At 39.1% G+C, this 24,938-nt stretch overlaps 1 protein-coding gene across 13 annotated transcripts in view; it reads left to right on the top strand.

Moving 5' to 3' along the window:
* The window catches only part of MTMR2 (myotubularin related protein 2), a 110,208-nt gene that overhangs the window by 25,571 nt on the left and 59,699 nt on the right, over positions 1-24,938 (top strand). For all 13 annotated transcript variants that reach the window (XM_084975764.1, XM_005667262.4, XM_003129797.6 and 10 more), the window contains one exon: positions 20,986-21,091. Coding sequence is in view for 2 of the 13 variants with exons in the window: in XM_005667262.4 (XP_005667319.1) it covers positions 20,986-21,091 (106 nt within the window). In the remaining 11 variants the exon portion in view is untranslated. The remainder of the gene's footprint in view (positions 1-20,985; positions 21,092-24,938) is intronic.

Here is a 24,938-nt window from a genome sequence, read left to right as displayed (position 1 = left end):
CCACTTTCTAGGCATTTTGCTTGCTATAAGGAAGCTAAGCTAAGTGAAGTAGTATCTGAGGGATTAAGAGAAGTAATGGCAGGTTTCTATGCTGACTGGAATGACTGAGGAGAGGGAAAATTTTCCGCTGCTGGAACCAGAGGGAGGAAATGCTGGAGAGATTTTCTTGCGAAGATGGAAGGAGATGGTTTAATGGAGGATCTGGCTTTAGATTGGAGTGTGGATGATTTACCTACAGTAGGAAAAGAAGCAGAGAGTATATGAACACATGCAGGGGTTGTCGTTGAGGAAGCCTGTGAAAGATCTTTTTTGATTACTTCTGTATTTTTCAGTGAAATGGGAATCTACTTCATCTACTAAAGTTCAAGATGGAGAAGGTAGTAGAGGTTGAAGAAAGAAAAGGCAATATTGTTAGAGCGAGAAAGGGCTGTGGATTTGGAGCTGAAGTAAATAGAGGCAGAGAGTCCAGAGCGTTGAGGCTTCAAATACGCTTATTGACCAGCAAATGGCCAGGAGCACTGAGAGAAGGCTCAGGCTCCTCGGTGTTAGGGGGTAGTAGGTTTTATCGGGGCTTGTGGCTGAAGTAACCTGTGTCAAGGTTAGCATTAGGCTACATGGGAGGGGTAGGAGGAGAAGATGAGAAAGTTCCCAGATTGGGTCATGGAAGGACAGGAGGAAAGGGTGAGAATGTTCCAAGATAGGGTGTGGGTTGAAGATTAACAAAGTCAAAATGTAGGGCAGTGATCGTTCTAGAATGGTTGGGGTTGGTGGTTCTAGAATGGTTGGGGTTGGTGGTTTGAGCGGTTTAATCTGGCTCTAAGAATATGAAATAGTTGTCTGGAAGAAAAGGAGGACATATGAACTAGGGAAATGAAGTGTGTTTGTTGGGCAGTTATTAAGGGCCTGGTTGAGGTGAATGATCATGAATTCAAAGTGTGTCTGGGCTGTATGGTTTTGTGTTTTTCTCTACACTAATCCAGCTGTATGGGTACAGATCTGGAGTAGACAGAGTTGGCTTAGCTAGAATTTGGGTATTACCATGAAGCACCCAAGACAGTGAGGTGTGATTACAGGCTATGGAATTTAATATGTTGGGGAAAGAGAGAAGTAAGGTCATGAAATAATGAGTGACAATGAAAGGTAGTAGGAATAGTGGAAGTCTTGGTGGAATTGAACAGTTAAAGATGTTGGCTGGGGTCCTGGAGAGAATGAGCTGGTTAAAGTAGGACATTTGAAATGTAAATGAAGGTGGTCAGTTACTTGGTAATGCCAGTGTTTTAGGGTGTGATCCCGAGCCGAGGCAGAACGGAGGACAAGATCACTGGTGGAGAGGAGGCAAGGCACTGAGAGGCCAGGGTGTTGGAATATTCATTTATGTGGATATTGAGGTCACTAAGATTTATGGCGATTGTACTGATATTAGAAAGAATGATGGTGAGCGGGAAGCTAATTTTCCAAGGACGGGTGGGTGAGGAGGCCTGAGTTAGAGACTGGTTGTTGACTTCAACAAGGAGGGGTAGACAGTAGTGTATTTTTTTTTTTTTTTTTGGTCTTTTTGCATTTTCCAGGGCCGCTCCCGTGGCATATGGAGGTTCCCAGGCTAGGGGTTGAATTGGAGCTGCAGCTGCCGGTCTACACCACAACCACAGCAATGCAGGATCCAAACCAAGTCTGTGACCTACACCACAGCTCACGGCAACGCCAGATCCTCAACCCACTAAGCAAGGCCAAGGATTGAACCCACAGCCTCATGGTTCCTAGTCGGATTCGTCAACCACTGAGCCACAGCGAGAACTCTGGTAGTATGTTGTTTTTTATTTTTATTTTTTCTGGTCATGCGTATGGCATGTAGAAGTTCCTGGGCCAGGAATCAAACCTATCACCCAAGTTGCAGCAGTGACAGTGGCAGATCCCTAACTCTGGGGACTGTATATTCTGATGACATAAGATCGAATGATTGGAGTTTTTAGACATGGAGAGGAGAAATAGTCTGAAAGTGGCAGTGAAGAACTGGGCCCAATTTTTAGGCCCTGTCCTAGGAGACAGATACAAGAGAGAAAAAAAGAGGGCTTACTTTTCCATTTCAAAGGACTGTAGAAAGTGTAGCGTCTTCAGGGGAAAATCAGGCTTTCTTTGGTGTAAAAGGTAAAGAGACCATTGAAAAGAGAAAAAGAATATTTTGCAGATGCTTGACTTTGAAATTTGAAGCACAGGAGTTGGGAGGGGAATGAACGGAAGATGAGGTTAGAGGAGGGGGTTAGTCTGGTGGTTTTGACTTCTTGTGGGAACTGTTGTAAAGTGGAGATTAAGGGTATAGTGAAGTTAATCCTTACAGTTTTTAAAGATGCAGTGATGGAATGTGGTGAGGGGGAGGGAAGGGTGAGGTCTGGCAAGGATCGCTCACAGTTCTGGGATCTCCTCTTCACTTGCCAGCGGTGTTGGGGAGGCTGGGGGGAGAGATGGAGGGGAGAGGTGGAAAAGTCTTACTTTTCTGATGCCCTTTTATAACTCCTTCTGATGGACACAAGGAGCTGGATAAATGATCACTTACAGAGAGTAGAGTTTATCATCTCCATAATATCACTTGGATTCAAACTGAATTGTAAATGGGAGGTTTAATGAGCAGTCCAGTCTTCTCATATTGAACATGTTCTTTGTTGTCCAATAACTTTAAAAAATTATGGGAAACTCAAAGATACTGCTTTCTCGTAGTCCTATTTTTAACCCACTTCTAAATCCAGTTCAGGTTTATCTTCTCCAAGGAGCGTTCCTTGACTGGTCTCAAGTGAACTTCATTCTCATACAGTGAGTTTATTTGTTAGACATATTGGTGTGTATGTATGTGCATGTGTTCATTTGTTTTATCTCCCTGGTTGGATAGTAAATGCCCTGAAGGTATTTGTCCTTTTGGTTCTGTACTCCATATCAGAAGCAATGTGATTTAGTCAGAAGGGACTTGATATACCTGGCTCTGCGATCAATTTCTATCATATTTCAAATCATTCACTTCACTTCACTGGGTTATATTTTATCTGTAAATGAAGGGAGTGTAACTAAAATATAGGAAGTCTTTGAAAGTTATAATATTTTATAACTCACTAGTTAGAGCTATCAAGAATAGATGGCTGGAGTTCCCGTCGTGGCGCAGTGGTTAACGAATCCGATTAGGAACCGTGAGGTTGCGTGTTCGGTCCCTGCCCTTGCTCAGTGGGTTAACGATCCGGCGTTGCCGTGAGCTGTGGTGTAGGTTGCAGACGCGGCTCGGATCCCGCGTTGCTGTGGCTCTGGTGTAGGCTAGTGGCTACAGCTCTGATTCGACCCCTAGCCTGGGAACCTCCATATGCCGCGGGAGCGGCCCAAGAAAAAGCAAAAAAAAAGACAAAAAATAAAAAAATAAAAAAAGAATAGATGGCTGGTGCCTATACTTGCATTTGAAAAGAACAATTAAAAAATATTAATTAGGGGAGTTCCTGATGTGGCTCATCAGATTACGAACCGGACTAGTATCCATGAGGATCCAGGTTTAATTCTTGACCTCACTCAGTGGGGTAAGGATCCAGTGTTGCCGTGAGCTGTGGTGTAGGTCGCAGATCTGGCCTTGCTGTGGGTGTAGGTTGGCAGCTACAGCTCTGATTCCACCCCTAATCTGGGCACTTCCATATGCCTCAGGTGTGGCCCCTAAGAAGCAGAAAAAAAAATTAATTGGTGTAATTCTGGTTACTGACTATGCAGCTTAATGTCATTGTAAGGTGTGGGCAGTAGCCAAACAGGATCAGAGTGAGAAATAGGGCTGGAGAGAGAGAGAGGGTGGGGCCAGCTAGTGCTAGTAATATTTGTAAATGTGAGACTGAGAAGGCTAAAGATGTTTGAAAGTGATTCGCATGGAGATTATAACTAAAGCTGTGGGAATCCATGATATTTCAGAGAGACATGGAGTACAGAGAACAGAGCCAAGGTCAGAACTTTAAAGAGTCTGTATTTAGAGGGCAACTGGAAGAAGAGAACCATAGAAAGCCAGTAAATTTTAATGACGACGGAAGTTTAGAGAGAAAAGAATCCCAAGAGGGAGGCAGTGACAGCAATATCAAATATTGCAGGGAAGTTAAGGAGGGCAAGAACTAGGGAATGACACTCCGGGATTTGTTCCTGAAGTCACTGATGGCATTCTAGAAAGAGTATCAATAGTGTAGTTAATCGTGGAGTTTAAAATGTGTTATTAATGATTCTGACATATATTCAGCATATCACCGTTGAGTTTCTGCTGAATGTCCAGTGTTATGTAAAGTCTCTGCATGTTCTCTCTCTCTCTCTCTCTCTGACTCACTCACTCTTTCCCAAAGGAGACTGGATAGAACAGGCAGGATGAAGAACATGGGAGGCGGGAATTGTTTTGAACCTGAAAAGGAATGTGTCATCTTCTAAGATACGAAGAAAAAGTGAGTTTGGATACAGATAAGTTTACTGAGAGAGAGACAAGAAGTTGAGGCCGTCTATACTGTATCACCTCAGTTTTTCATTCATGTTAGATTATTTCTAAAACATTATGTAGATTGTGTTGACATAGTGATTGATTTCATGTCTTATTAATGAATCCATTGGATTTTTCTTTTATTTTTCTTGACTCTTCATAGTATTATTATGTAATATGAACTGCCAATTTGAAATACTCTTCTTGGCTTTCACTAAACTTTTTCTCTTGATTCTTCCATCTCCCTGAACGTTTTTTTTTTTTTGCCTAGCTTTCCATCTACAATCTCTGTTCTATGAAAATGAAAGTAGTTTTGTTTACTAAATGTCAGCTCTCTTATTGCTTTATATCCTGTCCCTGGGCTGCATGATGAGTTTCATGGATTTAGCTATCACCTAACTAACTTTCCGAAGAACTTAAAAACTGGAAAAGTTTTGTATTTCCATTTGATGAACACATTCACTTGGATACTTTGCAAGAACCTCAGATTCAACAACATCTAAATCTACTGCATATTTCCACAGGTCCCACTCAGATTTACCCTCTGTATTTGTCATCTTTGCTGTTATGTGGTCTGTTCCAATTGTCTGTTACTGATTTCATTCAATAGCCTATTCACTAATCTGACTTATTCTAGACATTTCCCCCTAGCTGGTGCTCTATCACGCCAGCACAGTCTCGTACTGAATGTTGAACTGATCATGTAACCCTTCTACTCAGAAATGTTTGATGGCTTCTCATTGCTTACAAAATAGAATCTGAACTCATGGCATCCTTCCTAGAACCATGGTTTCTGTGGTTTCTTCATAGAACGTAGAGTTGAGCCTTTCTTGCCTCCACCCTTGCCATGGATCCACACAGCCCAGTCACATAGGTTTCCCCAGATGATCTGTTTACTTAACGCTCTTCTCTGTCTGGAATGTTTTTACTTTTCCACTCTACCATCAAATCCTATTAAGGGCCACTGGCCATAAAAAAATGACATATATTTCAGGTCTGCCTTTCCCAGTCTCAGTCAGTCCTTTCCTCTTCTACTTTGTAGTGTTTTTAAAACTGCTCTTGTAGCATGTATCCCAGTCAATTTCATAGATAGTTTAGTAGGAGTCTGCCTCTCCCACAAGGGTTTAATTGGGGGAGCACATCTAATATAATATAGCTGTATCACATCTGTCTTCAGAGTGCACTCATCCAACACAGTTAGCATTAAATAAAAATTGCCTGAATGAATGGATGAACGAAGACATGACCAGGGAAGATCTAAACTCCTTTGGCTTACTGGTGGGTGGGGCGCATATGTTTCCCTATGGATGCTTTCATGTCACCTTAATCTTAAACATCCCAAGATGAAACTTTTTAGCTCCCTAAATTGCCTCCTTTTTCTTTGCTGCCAGATTTGGCATACTGGTTTCTCAGTCAGCAGTCCTCAAGATCATATTTTGACCCTTTTCTCTCCTGTTCTTATCATGTCAGATCAGTTGCTAAGTTCTATTGATTCTGTCTCCACTGTCCCTTGCATCTACTATTTCATTTTTCTGCCAATTTAGGCCCTTAGTACCTGTGACTTGAGGTGGTCTCAATAGTTTCCTAACAGATTTTCCTTCTCTTATCATCCATTCTTTGATCTGTTGTTAAAAGAATCTTTCTAAAGTGCAAACATTTTCAGTGGCTTCTCCCTGTATTTAGAACTAAGTATCAACTTACTTTTTAGGACTTGTGCAGACTAATCAAAACCTGTCTTTTCAGGCATATCTCTGGTTGAGCCCTACAAGTATCTCACACTTTGACCAAAGTGTTCTGCCTCTTAAAATAGCTTGACTATGCCCTGGATTTCCCAGTTCTTTTTTTTTTTTCCCCATATTGTTCTTTTGCTTAATGAAATTGTGAGAGAGTGATGAGCCTCTTATATTTTTGGCTAACTTTAAATGCCACTTTTCTAAAAACCTTTTTAAAGCCCCTAGGTTAAAGCTGTATGTGACCATTCCAACTTCCAAACCCCCAGGTGCTTTATTTCTCTCTCATTTTCCAGATTCTGGAAAATGTACTTGTATTAAGTACATTGGAGTGAAAGCTCACTAGGGGAAGCAACTCTGTGTTATTTATTTCTGTATCTCTAGGAGTTTCTAGAACAGTAGTGTCTTGTTTATAGTAAGTATTCAAGAGTATTGATGAAATTAAACTGAGATAATGGGATAACTGAAAGAATATGCTAGTGAAGAGAGTTGAATTTATGGTAACAGAACTGAGAAAAGACCTTTTTTAAATTAAAAAATAAAATTAGGTCATTAGTAATTATAGAAAGGAGCCATTTTATGGGTTTGATAGAGGCAGAATCCAGATTGAAACGATTAGGGAGTCAGTGGGTCCTGAGAAAATGGAACCATTGAGCATAGATAGTTTGCTGTAATGTGGAAGGTAGCTAAACTCTTAAGAAATGGAATATAGTCTGCAGATTTGGAAAGAGCCTTGTGAAGGAAAACCACATGTGGTCTTTGAAAGAAAAATCAGTGTGCTGTCACAAAGGCAAGTGCCAGGATTGCTCCAGGCCATGCGTTTTCATTTTTCACCTTGGCAGAGTAGAAGCACTCCAATGAGTCAGGCCACTGAAGCTAATAACGAGTTCCACTGTGCTGAGGCCACGAGGTTAGATTAAGTGTGCGGATCACAGAATTGGAAGAAGCCTTGTAAACATAACCATGTCCGGCATTGCCAAGGGTGATGTTCCTAAGTCATCGAATTTATATTCTTTTGTTCTAGTTCAGTCTGATGAAATTATTTACTTAGAAGAGTTACAGAGCCAACCATAAGTATTTTTTAAAGGAGGTCTCTCCCCTTAATTATTATGGGTATAATAGTGTTGGGACATTTGAAAAAGAATCATTAAGCTCAGGAACCCTAATGGTGGAAACTGTTGATGATGTGTGGTAGGACCATAGAGGCAGACAGCGAAGGTCTTTCTGTTATACTTGAAATGACATTAGGGGGAAGACTTCTCTGGCCCATCTTAGTTAGTTTAAAAAAAAAAGAATCAGGGGTTCTTGTGGCTCAGTGGGTTAAGAACCTGACATAGTGTCTGTGAGGATATGGGTTTGATCCCTGGCCTTTCTCAGTGGGTTAAGAATCTGGTGTTGCTTCAAGGGATTTGGGCATTGCTGTGGCTGTGGCATAGGCCCGCAGCTGCAGCTCCGATTTGATCCCTAGCCTGGGAACTTCCATATCCTGCTGTGCGGCCTTAAAAAAATAGCAGGAAGGAGAGGGAGAGGAAAGAACCATTACTTAGCTAAATAAGAATATTTTTCAAATATATTTTAAAAGATAGGTACAGTTTCTGGTAAAATCACTTAATATGAAAAAAACTGAAAATATTTAAAGAAATTATGGCTTATATTTCTTGATTGGATGTCATCTCTATTTATCTATAAGCAGGGGTGTTGAATTTACAGTGATAGCCCAGAGTTCCTGAAATAAGTATAGCTGTTGGATTTAGTTTCCTTTTGACTCTGTTGTAAGAAATACCATATTCAAATATTTGTTTAGTCTTTGAGTCTTACTTCAAGATTAAGGCTATGGTTACCTAATTAGGAAATATATATTTGTCATTCACCGAAGATATAACCTCTTTAATGAAATGTTTGCTCCAGTGTTTTAAGGAATTTTTAATGGAAACAGGATATCATATATGGTATATAAAATCATATACGTACAGTAACTCCAGAAGGAAAATGAAACTTTATGTTTATCTTCCCCCTACCCTTGTTCTGCCCCTCCCCATCTCCTTGTCAGGTTTCTTTTTCATCTTGTTTTGGATGTTCTAGTCATGGCCTCTGATGAATTTGATTAGAATAATCCAATCTTTTGATCATTCTCATTCATTTTTTCACTCATTCATTAGTTCAAGCAGTATTTCTGGGATGCTTGTTCTAATCCCAGGTACCATGTTAGGTCCTAGGAATAGAACGCCAAGCAAAATTGACAGTTCTTCCTTCTTAAAGTTTGTAGTCTTTGGGGAATGAGTGAAGGAGTTTTGCAGAACCAGGCTCTCTGCTGAGGTGCCACTTATTCAAGGATCTCAAAGAAGGCCAGTGTGGTTGGACCGAGAATAGCAAGGAGAGAGGGAGATGCAGAAGAGGAAACTAGAGAAGGAGACTGGGCAGATTGAGTACAGATCAGGTGCTTGAGGCTGTGGTAAGGTAGGAACGGTGGGGAGCCTTGAAAGATTTCAAGCAAGGAAATGGCATGGTGCATTTTGACTTTTGGGCTATTATGTATCATGCTGCTGTGAAGTACCTTTGTGTAGTTTTTTGAGTGGACTTGTTTTCACTTGTCCTGGGTGTATGTTTAGGAGTGGAATTGCTGTGTCATTTGGTAACTCCATTTCACCTTTTAAGGTGGAGTTACCAGATTGTTTTCCAAAGTGGCTATACTGCCTTCCATTCCCATCAGCAGGTATGAGGATTCCAATTTCTCCACAATCTTGCTCACACGTACTGTTGTCTGTCTTTTTGATTGTAGCTACCCTAGAGGGTGTAGAGTGCTGTCTTACTGTGAAACGTTGACTTTTCCTAGCAAGACTTTTTAGGCTTGGCATTTAGGATTCTGGTACCAGGCTATCCTTTTAGCACTTTATCTATTTAATTTGAGTCAACTACTTATTATTCACAAAATATGCCCTATACTTTCCCAGGCTCTTTTATTTTATTTTATTTTTTTTTTTTTGTCTTTTGCCATTTGTTGGGCCGCTCCTGCGGCATATGGAGGTTCCCAGGCTAGGGATCTAATCGGAGCTGTTGACACCAGCCTACGCCAGAGCCACAGCAACGCAGGATCCGAGCCGCGTCTGCGACCTACACCACAGCTCACGGCAACGCCGGAACCTTGACCCACTGAGCAAGGGCAGGGATCGAACCCGCAACCTCATGGTTCCTAGTCGGATTCGTTAACCACTGCGCCACGACGGGAACTCCTCCCAGGCTCTTTTAAAGTTGTGTGTATGTGTGTTTGTGTATGTGCTCTTGTGATTTGCACAACTTTGATTTGTGCTTTAAAGTCCTTATTTAAAGGTCCAGCTGAATTTCTTTCGCCTTTATTTGAGCATGTTGAGCCATGTGGAATAGTTGATATTTGACTATTTTATTTACTAGATAGCAATTTCAATTGGTTCAACTTTTTCTTGAAATAGAACTATTTCTTTAATACTCAAATTACTACCATTTCCTGGGAGCTCCCTTCATGGCTCAGCAGTTAATGAACCTGACTAGTATCCATGAGGATGCAGGTTCGATCCCTGGCCTCAGTGGGTTAAAGATCGGGTGTGACCATGAGCTGTGGCGTAGGTTGCAGACATGGCTCGGATCCCGTGTTGCTATGGCTGTGGCATAGGCCAGCAACTGTAGCTCCGATTCATCCCTAGCCTTCCATACACTGCAGATGCGGCAGAACTTCCATACACTGCAGATGCGGCCTCAAAGAGAAAAAAAAAAAATTACTACCATTTCCTTTGAGTTTCTTCTCTCGTCCCTTGTTTGTACCTCTCATGGTATTATCGATGTACATATCTGATATAATGTCTTTTTTAGGGCTGAAATCTCAAGGGCAGAGGCTGTTCTATAATCTTACATACGTGAGATTTCATACATAGTAAGAGTTTGGTAATTGGTAAACGTTTTTTTTAAAGGAATAAGTGCACTGTATAATGAATTAGTATAAACAGAAATGAATCAGTAAACATAACTATAACTGAATATAAATGCAAAGGTGTTGGGATGACTAGAATTACTGTAAGCAATCAGTAAAAATAACTTTGGACTGGTTTCTTGTAGGAAATGAACGTTTAAGATAAGTTTGGGGTCATTAAAAACTATAGTTGGTCAGAAGAGAAGACAGTTTGGAGGCTGTTATGAGATTTCATTTAATTTGGAGGCAGTTGGGTGGCAGTGTTTTCACTTTCATCATAACGAATATAGATGCAAAAAATCCAGTTGTGAGCTGATTCTGCCTTTTTTCAGCCAAAGCATATTGAGTTAAAGTGAGACATGAAAATGGGAAATAAAAATGATACTCAGTGTGAAATAAAAGAACGTATGAACTGTTTCTTCATGGAAATTACTTCATGCAATTGGAGTGTCTGTCAGGTTGGGGTAAACAGTTTTGGAAAATGAAGTTCTGTGGAAAACATAAAAGGCAAAATGAACATTAATTTTTACTCAGATTTTTCTCAGAGAAAGGTTGTTTCTGATAACATAATTAGGACTCTTCTGGCAGGACTGCCATGTCCCTTTTAGTACTTTTTAGAACTTTTGAGTGTTTATGTGTAGAAGAAAGAATTTAAGTTATCAGTTTCAAGTTAGCTTTTACTTCTAAATGCACAAGAAACTCCTTTGATGACTTTCATTCTCTCTGCATTCGTCAGCTTAGGCTTGCTTACAAAGCAATACTATAGACTTGTGGCTTCTTCAAAAACAAAATTTACATCTCACAGTATTAGAGGCTGGGAAGTGTGAGATCAAGGTGGTGACTAATTCAGTTTCTGATGAGGACTCTCTTTGACTGGCTTGCGGTGTCTTGCTATTTTCTGACAGGGCCTTTCCTGCTGTGTGCCTGCAGAGTCAGGTCGGGGAACAACAGGCTTTCTCTCTTCGTCCTCTTATAAGGTCACTAACCCTATGGAGCTTAACTTATACCACACCAGTCCATAGCAACGACAGACTTCATTTTTAAAGTGCATTCACAGTACCAATACACACACCTTATAGTGGGGAAAATACTAATTTTTCTATTACTTCTAACATCATATTTTCCAAAAGACATAATTTCTTATTTTGTAAATACTAGGTCTTTAATTGCAGTTTGTGCCTCCCCCCCCGCCCCCCAGTAAATCTATGGGTATAGTCACTGGGGAACATTTATTTCCTGACTTGTAATATGTCACAACTGAAAGTAGTATTAATGAGAAGTGAAACAGCAGCTTTACCATTATAATTTTTAAATTTATACAACTACTCTGAACTTGGGGGTGGGTAATTTGGGTGTAATAACACTCATTTGTCATAAATAGTAACAGCTAATACATGCAGTGCTACATTTTTTAAAAAAATACTTCACATCGTGAGCAGGATGTGGAAACAATCTGTGGTAAAGGATCTTGGAATAGTGAACAGTAACAAAAATGTCTGAGAAGAGAAGCTTGTAGGTGAGGAAATAGAATAAAGTGTTATGAGCCATTCCTGCTGTGGCATAGTGGTTTAAGGATCTGACTGCAGTGGCTTGGGTCTCTTCTGTGGCACAGGTTTGATCCCAGTGCAGTGGGTTAAAGATCTGGTGTTGCCATAGCTGTGGCATAGGTTACATACAGCTGCAGCTCAGATCCCTGGCCTCGGAACTTCCATATGACACAGGTATGGCCAAAAAAAAAAAAAAAAAAAAAGTCTTACAGGTATTATGATAGAAATGTGTACAGTAAAGGAGGAAGTAGTCATGCCTACAGGATGGATTGGGGCAAGGAGGGCATGGAAGTGTATGAAGAACATTACAAGCAAAGACAGCAGGGTTAGCAAAGGTGCAGATGTGTGAATGGCTAAAGAACTTAGAGAATCTGCAAACCATTCCCAGTGGATTCAGATAAGTAAGAGCTACAGCTAGATATGCAGAACACAGGCCAGATCATGGAAGACTTCAAGTGTTGTGCTGAGGAGTTGGGGCTCAATTCTTTAGGTATCAGGAATCAGTGAAGATTTAAGCTAGGGATGCAAATCAAAACTACAATGAGGGAGTTCCCGTCGTGGCGCAGTGGTTAATGAATCAGACTAGGAACCATGAGGTTGCGGGTTTGATCCCGGGCCTCGCTCAGTGGGTTAAGGATCCGGCATTGCTGTGAACTGTGGTGTAGCTTTCAGACGTGGCTCGGATCCCGCGTTGCTGTGGTTGTGGCGTAGGCTGGCAGCTATAGCTCCAATTAGACCCTTAGCCTGGGAATCTCCATATGCTGTGGGTGCAGCGGTAGAAAAGACAAAAAAACCCCCAAAAAACCCACAACGAGGAGTTCCCTGTTGGCTTAATGGGTTAAGGACCTGGTATTGTCACTGCTCTGGCTCAGGTTTGATACCTGGCCCTAGAACATGGTGTGAGTGTGACCCCAAAAAAAAAAAAAAAAAAAAAAAAAAAAACCAAAACAAACCCCAAAAAAGCAAAAAAAACAACAAATCCACCACAAGGCGAGCTCTCACATCATAGCTATTAGAATGGCTATTATCAAGAAGACAAAATCACAGATGTTGGTGAGGATATGGAGAAAAGGGAACCCTGATGCTCTGTTGGTGGGAATATAAATTGTTAAGCCATTATGGAAAACAGGATGGAGGTTATTCAGAAAATTAAAACAGCAACCATATAATCCAGCAGTTCAACCTCTGAGTACTTATTTAAGAAAAACAAAGGCAGCAACTCAAAAAGTTATAGGCACCCCATGTTTGTTGCAGCATTATTTATAATAGACCAGACATGGAAGCAACCTTAGGGTCCATCAGTGGGTGAATAGATAAAGAAAATGTGCACATACACATGCACATACACAGTGGAATATTATTTAGCCATAAAAGAAGGAAATCTTGCCATTTACAGCATGGGTGAATCTTGAAGGCATTATGCTAAGTGAAATAAGTCAGAGAAAGACAAATACTGTATGATCTCACTTATATGTGGAATCTAAAAAACAGAAACTGAACTCATAGGTACAGAGAATAGATTGGTGGTTGCCAGAGGCAGGGGGTTGGGAGGGAATGGGTGAAATGAGTAAAGGTGATTAAAGTACATGCCTGGTTGTGAAATAAATAAGGCATGGGGATGTGATGTACAGCATGGTGACCGTAGTTAATACCGTATTGTATATTTGGAAGTTGCTAGGGAGTACATCTGAAGAGTGCTCATTAGAAGAAAAAAAAATGTAACTGTGTTAACGAGACTTGTGATTATTTTGCAGTGTATACACATATTGAATCATGCTGTATACCTGAAACTAATATCATGTTATATGTCTATTTTATCTCAATTTGAAGTTTTAAGGAATGATATCAGATTTGTTTTTGAAAGATCATTTTGGTATTAGTTTGGGATGATATGTTGGATGAGTAGTTGAGGGAAGAGGTGTTAAGCTTAGACAGTTAAGAATTAGGATAGAGGGAGTTCCCATCATGGCTCAGTGGTTAACGAATCTGTCTAGGATCCATGAAGATGCGAGTTCAATCCCTGGCCTTGCTCAGTGGGTTAAGAATCCAGTGTTGCCGTGGGCTGTTGTGTAGGCTGCAAACGTGGCTTTGGATCCTGTGTTGCTGTGGCTGTGGTATAGGCCAGTAGCTACAGCTCCAGTTGGACCCCTAGCCTGGGAACTGCCATATGCCACAGGTGCAGCCCTAAAAAAAAGAATTAGGATAGAAAAAAGGATGCATTCAAGAGATGATAAGGAAGTAGACTTGGAGTTTCCGTCGTGGCTCAGTGGTTAACGAATCTGACTAGGAACCATGAGGTTGAGGGTTCGATCCCTGGCCTTGCTCAGTGGGTTAAGGATCCGACATTGCCGTGAGCTATTGTGTAGGCCACAGACACGGCTTGGATCCCATGTTGCTGTGGCTCTGGTGTAGGCCGGCAGCTACAGCTCCGATTAGACTCCTAGCCTGGGAATCTCCATATGCTGCAGGAGTGGCCCCAGAAAAGGCAAAAATAAAAAAAATAAAAATAAAAATAAAAGGAAGTAGACTCTACAGGACTTTGGATTGATGTGTATGATTGGTTTGGGGAAAAGATGGTGATGTTTCTAACCATGAGTTTTAAAAGGCTCCAGTGTGAAGATTTATTCCATTAGCACAGGGGAAGGCAGGTAATTGTATTGATCTGAGCTTGGGGATTAGCAGGGCAGTAGTGGCCTTCGGATAAGGATATAAGGACACTGAGAGGGTTTGCTGAGAGAGAGTATGTAAAATGTTACACTGTGTGTTCCAGGTTGGATAGGGAAGGGAGGGGCGGGGGAAGGGGAGAGCAGTAAAGCACGAAGGATATCGACAGATGGAGGGGTTGAGGGGTGAATTATCACCACTAGGTTGAAGATTAGATGAAGGGAAAGTTAAGAAAGTGAGATATTTGAAAGAATAGCATCTATGGTCAGATATTGGTTTCCTTGAGTTTGAGATCACAAAGGTTGAGTAGTTCACAGAAATGATAACATAACAGTGTGTGATTGCTAAAGTGGGGTTGTGAGGGATGTAGGAAGTGAATTTTGAGCTAGGTCATTGCTAGTTTATCCTTATGAACGTTAGAATTCCCATGATGAAGGCAAGAGTAGAAAGAAGCTTAAAAAGTGAGCCAGATTAGAAAGTGCTTACTGAGTAAGGAGGAGTAATTAAAGGTGAGTGATAGAAACAGAGGGGTTGTATACCCAAATACCATGAGCCTCAGAAGAAGAAGGCTTTTATATCTGAAGCTGGAAAAGTAATGCTAGTATAGAAGCGTGAAAGAGGAGCTGTGGAAATGCTGGCTTCACCTTTGGGCCCTGTTAGATAATGGAGGTGGGAGAAGAAAGTTGTCTTCAGAAAAGGCTGCAGGGAAGCGGATTTCTGGAAGGAAATCTCAGTTGCGGCAGAGGTGGAGGGGAGAATATGGTTGAAGATGGATAAGAATTTAGTCACCATGGACTAAAAAGCCAGTATAAAGATGAAGAGGAGTTATTAGCTAAACAATGACCTGGACAGGGAAAGTGGATGGAAGGAACACATAGTCAGACTAGAAAGTGTGGCATTTTGGAAGAGGTTCAGGATGACAAGGATAGCAGGAATGTTTGGATTGAAGTTTATGAGACTTATGTGCCTAGGAAAACTGAGGAACCAAAGTGGCGTTGATTACTTAATGAAGTTAGCAGACTGCAGTCTTTGCTCAGTTCAGCTGCCTTGCCAATTATAAGATTCTAATTCTCTAGCAGTTTATAATTTTTAAAAAGGCTGTGTAACCAAAGAGCTCTAGTCTAATGTGGAAAGTGTTAAGTGCCATTGTGGAATATAGACAGAAGTGTAGACAACTGGGACTTTTTTCCAGCTGCATCTGGGGAAGACTTCTTGGAAAAGCTGGCTTTTTAAGTGGGTCTTAAAGGGTAAGGGGGATGTTAATAAATAGGTTGAGATAAATGGCCATTCTGTTCTGGAATGTCATGAGCAGAGGTATGAATCTTGGGAAATACAAAACAGTTCATAAAAGGTAAACATAGAAAGCTTGACTTCCAGGTGAGTAGGGGAGAAGAGAAGTAGAAATTAGAGTGTACTATTCCAGTAGCCATGATGATCAGAGGCAAGCATAGCCCCCACATGACAGGAGAAAAATAACCTCCGAAAATGGAGCTCTGCATTCTGTGGCCACCTTCAGTGTGAGTAGCCACTTCAGGTCAGAACTTTCAGTAGCTCTGCAGGTGTTGGTGTTGGTGTGGTGTGTATGTATATTTGTGTTCGCCACAGTCACAAGAACAGCACTATGATAACTTGTCCCCTCCAGCCCCTCGTTGCTTACCTGTAGTTTAAAACTTTTTAATTCTTACTCAAAAGCAACATTGTAGATCATAATATCTACCCATGTTTATGTGTATCTGAAAAGAGAAGAATTAAAAGTTGTTTGCCATGCTTTTGTCTGAAAGACTGATTCTTTTGAGACTGCAAAGTATTTGTTGCAAGATCTGGTTTTGTTGTCATTTGATCTCTCTCAGATTTTTTTATTTCATATTTTGGCTCTGAACTATGTTTGTTGTCTTAGTGGTACATGCTGTAATATCCTATTGATACTATTTTTAGGACTATACTACCCATTATTCCAAATTGTGTTTTACTGCCTTTATGTATTTTTTTCTGTTTTCCCAATAGGTCATATACATAACAAGTAGTGGTATACATTTCAACTTATTCAAAATAGATGTTGTGAGGTATTGACTGCTGTATATACACTTAGAGTTGTGTTTGGCCATACAAAAAAGAAAACTCTGTTACAGTGATTTGAAAAATTGAACTTCATTTATTTTATATAACAAACATTCCCAAGGTAGGGAGTTGGTGTGGATTCAGCTGCTCACCAGGAAAGGACTTCTGTGTCCTTCACAGGCCAGCATGTTGCTCATGATTACAGGATGGCCACACTGTTTCTAAGCTTTAAGTTCTCGGTCCAGGCAAGAGAAATTGGGAAAGGTTAAGGAGTACCTTGCTATTTGCACACCCCTTAATTGAGAAAATAAAAGGCTTCCATAACAGTTAACAGTCCTTCCCTTAAATGTCACTGACAAAATTGTGTCGCTTTGTTTTCCTAGATACCAAGAAGCCCATAGCAAGCATGTCATCTTGGGCTGGGCACATGCTGCCCTCCTCAAAGTCAGAAAAGAAAGGGGTATGGACATATATGGAGAAAGAGCAAATAGTATCTGTCAAAGTATTATACCTAATGTTTGATTGTTTTACTTGTTATTTTAATGCAAGTGGCAATTAGTTAATCAGAAATTGGCTATAGGAAAAAAAAGGAAGAAATCATTCTCGGTCAATCAGTTTCTCTTTCCTTACATTATAAAACTAGATAATAAAATGCCTATAACTGTTCCTTTATGTAATATTATAGGTCTTGGATATAAAAAAATTAACCACAATTATAGTTTAAAGTAGAAAAATAAAGAGATGTTTGTATTTGAAAAAATTTTTTTGGAAATGTTCCCACTACAGTGCTGTTTTCATCCTTTAAATGAAGTGGCTGTTTTGGGGGAGGTGATTATCACATCGTATAAATATATAAAATATATTTAGATAGCACAATCTTATATATGGAAACCTGTAAAAACTGTACAAAAAAACTTAAAACTACTACATTCAGGAAAGCTGCAAAATATAAAAGCAACATATAGGAATCAGCTATTTCTATACGCTAACAATGAACTTGCTGAAAAAGACATTAGGAAAACAAATTCATTGCAGTAGCATCAAAAAGAGTAAAATTCTAAGGAATAACTTTAACCAAGGAGATTAAAGACTTGTACTGAGAAAACTATAAAATAGCAATGGAAGAAATTGAAGTAAACTCAAATCAGTAGAAAGTTATCCTGTGTTGTAGTCCCCTGGTGGTCTAGTGGGTTAATTTGGCATTGTCACTGCTGTGGTGGAGATTTGATTTCAATAGGCCTGGTGATCTCATGCCACTGGTGTGGTCAAGGAAAAAAAAAAGTTATCCTGTGTTAATGGATTGGAAGAATTAATCTTGTTAAAATGTCATTGCTGCTTAAAGTGATCTGCAGATTCAGTGCATTCTCCATAAAAATCTAATGGCATTTTTAGCAGGTAGAAAAAACAATCCTAAAATCAGTGTGAAACCATGAAAAACCTGAACTAACTAAAGCAATCTTGAGCACAAAGAACAGAGTTGGAGGAATCATACTTCCTAACTTCAAACTGTGTTATCAAGCTATAGTTATCAAAACAGTATAGTACTGGCATAAAAAATAGACACATAGACAGTAGAACAGAATAGAGAGCCCAGAAGTAAAAACAGACATTTGTAGAGTCAACTTATCTTTGAAAAGGACATCAAGAACGCACAAGGGGGAAATGAGAGACTCGTCAATGAATGGTGTTGGGAAAAATGGATATCCACATGCAAAAGGATGAAATTGGACTTATATTACATCACACACAGAAATCAAGATGAAATGGATTAAGTGTTTAAAAGTAAGACCTGAATCTGTGAAACTCCTTGAGGAATACAGGGGAAAAGCTCCTGGGTATTGGTCTTGAGAATTGTTTCTTGGATTTGATACCGATAGCACAGGTGACAAAAACAAAAATAAACTTGTAGAACTTTTCTACTAGTAGGACTACATTAAAAATGAAGTTCCTACTAGTAGGACTGCATTAAAAATAAAAATAAAAAGGGGGAGGGAGTGGGATGGACTGGGAGTTCAGGGTTAATAGATGCACACTGTTAGGTTTAGAATAGGTAGGCGATGAGGTCCTGCTGTATAAATAGCACAGGGAACTGTGTCCACTTGTGATGGAACATGATGGAGGATAATATGAGAAAGAGAGTGCGTATAGATGTATGGCTGGATCCCTTTGCCAAACAGCAGAAATTTGCAGAACAATGTAAATCAACTATACTAAAAAATTAAAATAATTGTGAGGAATGGACTGACCGTTTGGGATTGGCATATGCACACTGAGGTATATGGAGTAATTGGCCAATGGGGGCCTGCTCTATAGCACAGAAAACTCTATCCATTATTCTGTGATAATCTATGTGGATAAAGATTCTGAAAGAGAATGGATACTGGGTCACTTTGTTGTACAGCAGAAATGATCACAACCTTGTAAATTAACTACAGTAAAACTTAAAAAGGAGGAAAAATAAGAGGTTTCCCTATAACAAAAGAAACAGTCAACAAAATGAAAAAGTAACCTACAGAATAAGAAGTGTTTTTAAATCCTATTTGATAGGGTGGGAAAGTGGAGATGATCCAAAGGGCAACTTTGAAGATAGGTAGGTAAGTTCTGGGTACCTAATGCTAGCACAGTGACTAGTTACTAATTCTGTATTGTATACTTGAAACTGCCAAGAGAGTAGATTGCAAGTTCTCTCACCACAAAAAGAAAGGTAACTGTGAGGTGATAGATTTTTAATTAGCTTAGTTGTGATCATGGAAACATGATGTATAAACATCATGTTTTACACCTAAAATATATACAATTTTTACTAATCAAACCTCAATAAAGCTGAAAAATAATAAAAATAAATTTTCATTTTTTTTGAGAGGAGATGCCTCTCACATTGTAAAAATAATTTAGTTATTATAGGCAGGTTTATGATGGACAAATTTTATTTTTTTTGTCTTTTTGCCTTTTCTAGGGCCGCTCCCTCGGCATATGGAGATTCCCAGGCTAGGGGTCCAATGGGAGCTGTAGCTGCCGGCCTACGCCAGAGCCACAGCAATGCAGGATCCAAACCGAGTCTGCGACCTACACCACAGCTAATGGCAACACCGGATCCTTAACCCACTGAGCGAGGCCAGGGATCAAACCTGCAACCTAATGGTTCCTAGTCGGATTCATTAACCACTGAGCCACAGTGGGAACTCTGGTGGACAGTTTTAAACAAAAATATTTTTCTTCAGTATCAACCTCAAGATGGATTACTGTATCAAAATCTAATGAAAAGTTTTGACTTTTGAAGGAGAATTTTAATATGTTGAGAATGAAGCTGTAGGAAATATAGTTTTTAGTCAGCACTTTAAGTTTAAAGTGTCAGATTTCTCTACCACTATTTTCTTACCTTAAATAATTTTAAATTTCTTTTACTGCTAAAAGGAAAAGATGTAAATCATTCAGTTTGTAGCATAAGTATATTATCACTGTGTTTTTTATTTTAGCAAACATGATACATGTTAGCTGTATACACAGACACTGAAGTCTATTTTATGGAAAATAGGGACACAGTCTTCCTTCTTGGGGTACTTAAATTTTAGTTGATGAGACCAACTTTACATACCTGAGATCAATAAACAGAAAAAGGCAGGTATCAAAAGCTGTGTAGGTATTTAAGAGAGTAAATGTAACTGTGGAATGTGATTATTTAGTCTAACGGAAGAAGCAGGTATTTCAGAGAGGCTTGTGAAAAGTGTAAAGTATAGAATTTGGTTTCCTGCAAAGGTACAAGGTACAAAGGCAGGCTTGGCTTGTTTTTCCATCTTTATCTTCTGTTCTTCTGCTCATCCAGCCCTGTCAGACTATTTGTAGTTTTTAAAATGTTCAGTGCTCTTTGATAATTCTATACTTTTGCAGTGTTTTTTTTTTGTTTTGTTTTGTTTGTTTTTTTTTTTTTTTTTTTTTTTTTTGGGAATTCCCTTGTTTGTCCACCTGGCAGTTTCCTATCTTTCAAGACTCAGTTCAAATATCACTTCCTCTGTGAAGTCTTCCCTGAACTTTTCTGGGTAGAGTTAGGTGCTTTCTTTTTTCTTGGGAGAAAAATTGGCCCTCTAATTAGCTGTCAGTTCATAGCCCTCTCTCTCTTTTTCTCTGCCTCCCCACCCCCACCACTGTGTGTGTGTGTGTGTGTGTAGTTCTTATCACATTGTACCATTTATTTACTTGTCTGTCTCTTCTACAGGCTTCTAAGATTTATGAACATGAGGATTATGTCATATTTATCTCCAGATCATGGTCCCTGGTGTAATGATTTTGCTTGGTCATTGGATGAATGAATAGATGTCAGATAAAAAGAAAGAATTAGCCTGGAGTGTATTCAGAAGCACTGGGGAAGCCTGTCCAGAGGGAATGTGAATGATAAGAATACTCAGCCCAGCAGGAATAGAACTTGCAGTTTATCAGTATTTGGAGATAAGATTGAATAGGCAAAGTAGGACTAGTTGGCAGTAGAAGTTTTAATAAATCATGGAGTTATAATTAATAAAGTTGCTGAAATTGGGTTTAACACCCCCATTTTTCAAACATACTTGTTTTTGTATCTTGTAGTGCTTCCACTTCTCATTCAGAGAATTCAGTGCATACAAAATCAGCTTCTGTTGTATCATCGGATTCCATTTCAACTTCTGCAGAGAACTTTTCTCCTGATTTGAGGGTATGTATACTATTTCTAAGTTCTAGTGAAGTATTTTCTATTGGCTCTTTGTGGCTTTAATATCTCAGAACTGGCCATTCTTATTTATTTGTAAAAGAAAAATGTGTAATTCATCTCTGAGTTTGTTATCTTAAGTTCTTTGCCAAAAGATAATAAATGAATTTAGTTGTGATATAAAAGATTTTCATGATTACGCCTATAATGCTTTATTTCCAATAATAGCTAATATTTATTGAGTACTTACCATGTGCCAAGTATTGTTCTAAGTGCTTTAACGAAATATCTCTTGTAATACTTTTACCAGTTCTGTGAGGTAGAAATTATTATTATCACCATTCTACAGATGGCAGTAACTCATAGATTAAATAACATGTCCAAAGTCTCATAGCTCATAAATTTAATTGTCAGTATTCCAGCTCATGTAGTCCAATTCTGGAGCTAAGTCACTTCAGTACTGTGCATAGTTGCTATATATCTCATCATATTTTTAAGTATTTCTGTCTTTATTAAAGGTCTTGTTGCTATGAAATTAACCACACCAATGATATCCTGTAGCACTTTGTATTTTTTTAGATTCATCTGCTTTCCTACTACTGCTTCTCTGTGAATGGTGGGGAAAATAAATTTCATGTGTGGTAAAAACCTTTAAAACTTAATTCAGACTCTTTTTTTTTTTTTTTTTTTTTTTTTTGTCTTTTGTCTTTTTAGGGCCTCACTTGCAGCATATGGAAGTTCCCAGGCTAGGGGTCTAATCAGAACTACAGCTGCCGGCCTTTGCCAGAGCCACAGCAATGTCAGATCTGAGCCGCATCTGTGACCTCCTTAACCCACTCAGCGAGGCCGGGGATCGAACCCGCAACCTTGTGGTTCCTAGTTGGACTCGTTTCTGCTACACCACAACGGGAACTCCAATTCAGACTCTTTTTATTTTGACCATGACCGCCTTCTCAGTGCTTACATTTTCATACTGTTTTTCATTCATGAAGTCATTTGCTATTGAGCATATACTGAGAATGTCTTTTTCATGCAGTTTATTTTCAAAACCAGAATCCACCAAATGTAATACAACAGGTTAGAAACATCTGTAAAGGCTTTTGCATATTTGCCATTAACTTTTGTGAAATGCCATAAAATACTAAATTGGCATTTAACATCACTTTAAGTTACCAACATCACTACAAAAATGATAAAGATTTACCTTTATAATCTGAATAAGTGTTGGCTGATTAAAAAGACTTTGTAATATCATTGGCTGTTACCTCGAAGCATAATATTCATTTAGGGCAGGGTTCATCATTAATAAAGAGTTAGTAGACATAAATATTGTTGCCTTTCATCAATTTATTACTATTTAAAAAATGTATTTTATATATTTAATATTTGTATGTCAGCTTCTCTATATACAGATCCCCTTTATTGCCTCAGGATGTCATATGTACCATAATAGCAACAAAATAATAAGTATTATTAATACTTATTATTAATGCATAAAAATTGCAAAAATAGTAAAGTTCCCATATACTTGACATCCTGCTTCCCCTATTATAATCTCGCATTTGTGTGGTACATTTGTCAAAATTAATGAACCAGTGTTGATACATTATTATTATTGGTATATTATTATTAATGAACATCAGTGCTTTATTCAGATATCCTTAGTTTTTACTTAAAGTCCTCCTCTTTGTTCCATGGTCCATCCAGGACACCACATTGCATTTACTAGTCATGTCTCCTGAGGCACCTCTTGACTGTGATATAGGTTTTCAGAGTTTCTTTGTTATTGATGACCCTGATAGGTTTTTTTAGTCATATCTTTTATTTATTTATTAAAAACATATTTTTTATTAAAGTATAATTGATTTGCAATGTGCCAGTTTCTGCTATACATTAGCAAAGTGACCCAGTCACTTTGTATACATTCATTTTCTTCTCATATTGTCTCCCATCATGTTCTATCCCAAGAGATTGGATATAGTTCCCTGTTCTATACAGTAGGACCTCATTGCTTATCTGCTCTAAATGTAATAGTTTGCATCTACCATCCTCAAACTCCCAGTCCATCCCACTCCCTCTCCCTTGGCAACCACAGGTCTGTGAATCTGTTTTTGTTCTGTAGATAGGTTCATTTGTGCCACATTTTAGATTCCACACATAAGTGATATCATATGGTATTTGTCTTTCTTTTTCTGACATATCACTTAGTATGAGAATATCTTGTTGCATCCATGTTGCTGCAAATGGCATTATTTCACTCTTTTTTATGGCTGAGTAGTATTCTGTTGTGTGTATGTACCACATCGCTTTAATCCATTCATCTGTTGATGGACATTTAGGTTGTTTCCATGTGTTGGCTGTTGTGAATAGTGATCCTGTGAACATACAGGTGCATGTATCTTTTTGAATTGTAGTTTTGTCGAGATATATGCCTAGGAGTGGGATTGCTGGATCATATGGTTGTTCTATATCCAGTTTTCTGAGGAACCTCCATACTGTTCTCCATAGTGGTTGTACAAATTTACATTCCCACCATTGTGTAGGAGGGTTCCTTTTTTGCCACATCCTTTCCAGCATTTGTTATTTGTAGTCTTATTAATGATGGCCATTCTGACCAGTGTGAGATGGTACTACATTGTAGTTTCGATTTGCATTTCTCTAATAATTAGTGATGTTGAGCTTTTTTTTTTCATGTTCCTGTTGGCCATCTGTTTGTCTTCTTTGGAGAAATGTCTCTTTAGGTCTTCTACCCAGTTTTTTTGATTGGGTTGTTTATTTTTTTGTTGTTGAGTTGTATGAGTTGCTTGTATGTTTTGCCATTAAGCCCCTGTAAGGTGCATCATTTGCAACTGTTTTCTCCCATTCTGTAGGTTGTCTTTTTGTGTGTGTGTGTGTGTGTGTGTTTTGTGGTTTCCTTTGCTGTACAAAAGCTTGTCAGTTTGATTAGGTCCCATTTGTTTATTTTTATTTTTATTTCTGTTACCTTGGGGGGCTGACCTAGGAAAACAGACCCTGATAATTTTGAAGAGTACTGCTCAGTTACTTTGTAGAATGTCTGATATTTTAGCCATTATTAGTCTGTAGATGTGTTTTGAGGAAGAAGGCCACAGAGGTAAAGAGCCATTTTCATCACATACCGAGGTACATACTATCAACATGATTGATTTATCACAGTTGATGTTAATAACCTTAATCATTAGGTTGAGAGAATGTTAGCTTCTTTCACTGTAGAATGCTCCCCCCCCTCACATCCTTATATTGTACTCTTTGAAAGAGGTAACTTATACAGTCCATGCTTAAGGAGCCTGTGCTTATGCTCTACCTTCTTAGAGTGGAACATCTGCATGCATACACATTTTATTCTTCACGAGAGATTTGTCTCTTCTCTCTCATTTATTGATTTTTGCAATCATTAAATTTATATCAGTATGGACTCAGGGATATTTTATATATTACAATTGGGTACTACTTTGTTGCTCAAACTGTTTCAACTCCAAACTGGGAGTTCTTTCAGTCAGATCTTGTGACACACTCCCATCCTGGTGGTGTTTTTTGTTTGTTTTTTCAGCTGTTTCTTAGTTTCCATCACAACAAGGTGCTCCCGGCTCATCTAGATATTTCCTGCCCTAGTCCTAGAATTGTCATCCATTTTTCAGGGAGCCAGGTTTCTTTTATTGGAGAATAGTATTAGAGAGCCAGATCTGAGCATTAGGTGTGCTTCCTCCCTGCCTCCTTCCCTTTCTCTTTCTCTCTTTCTCTTTTCTTTCTCCGTCTATCTCTCTTTGCTTCCTTCCTTCCTCTCTTTCCTTCCTTCTCCCCTTCTTTGCTTCCTTCTTTCTTCCCTCTATCCCTC

The sequence above is a fragment of the Sus scrofa genome, chromosome 9 (genome assembly GCF_054392235.1).
Source record: "Sus scrofa isolate SSC_HxYL_T2T_F1_AM1 chromosome 9, Sscrofa_HxYL_maternal_Yorkshire_Landrace_v2.0, whole genome shotgun sequence".
Lineage (NCBI taxonomy): Eukaryota > Metazoa > Chordata > Mammalia > Artiodactyla > Suidae > Sus > Sus scrofa.
The sequence above is the reverse complement of the archived record's forward strand: the minus strand, read 5'-3'. Positions and strand labels throughout refer to the sequence as shown.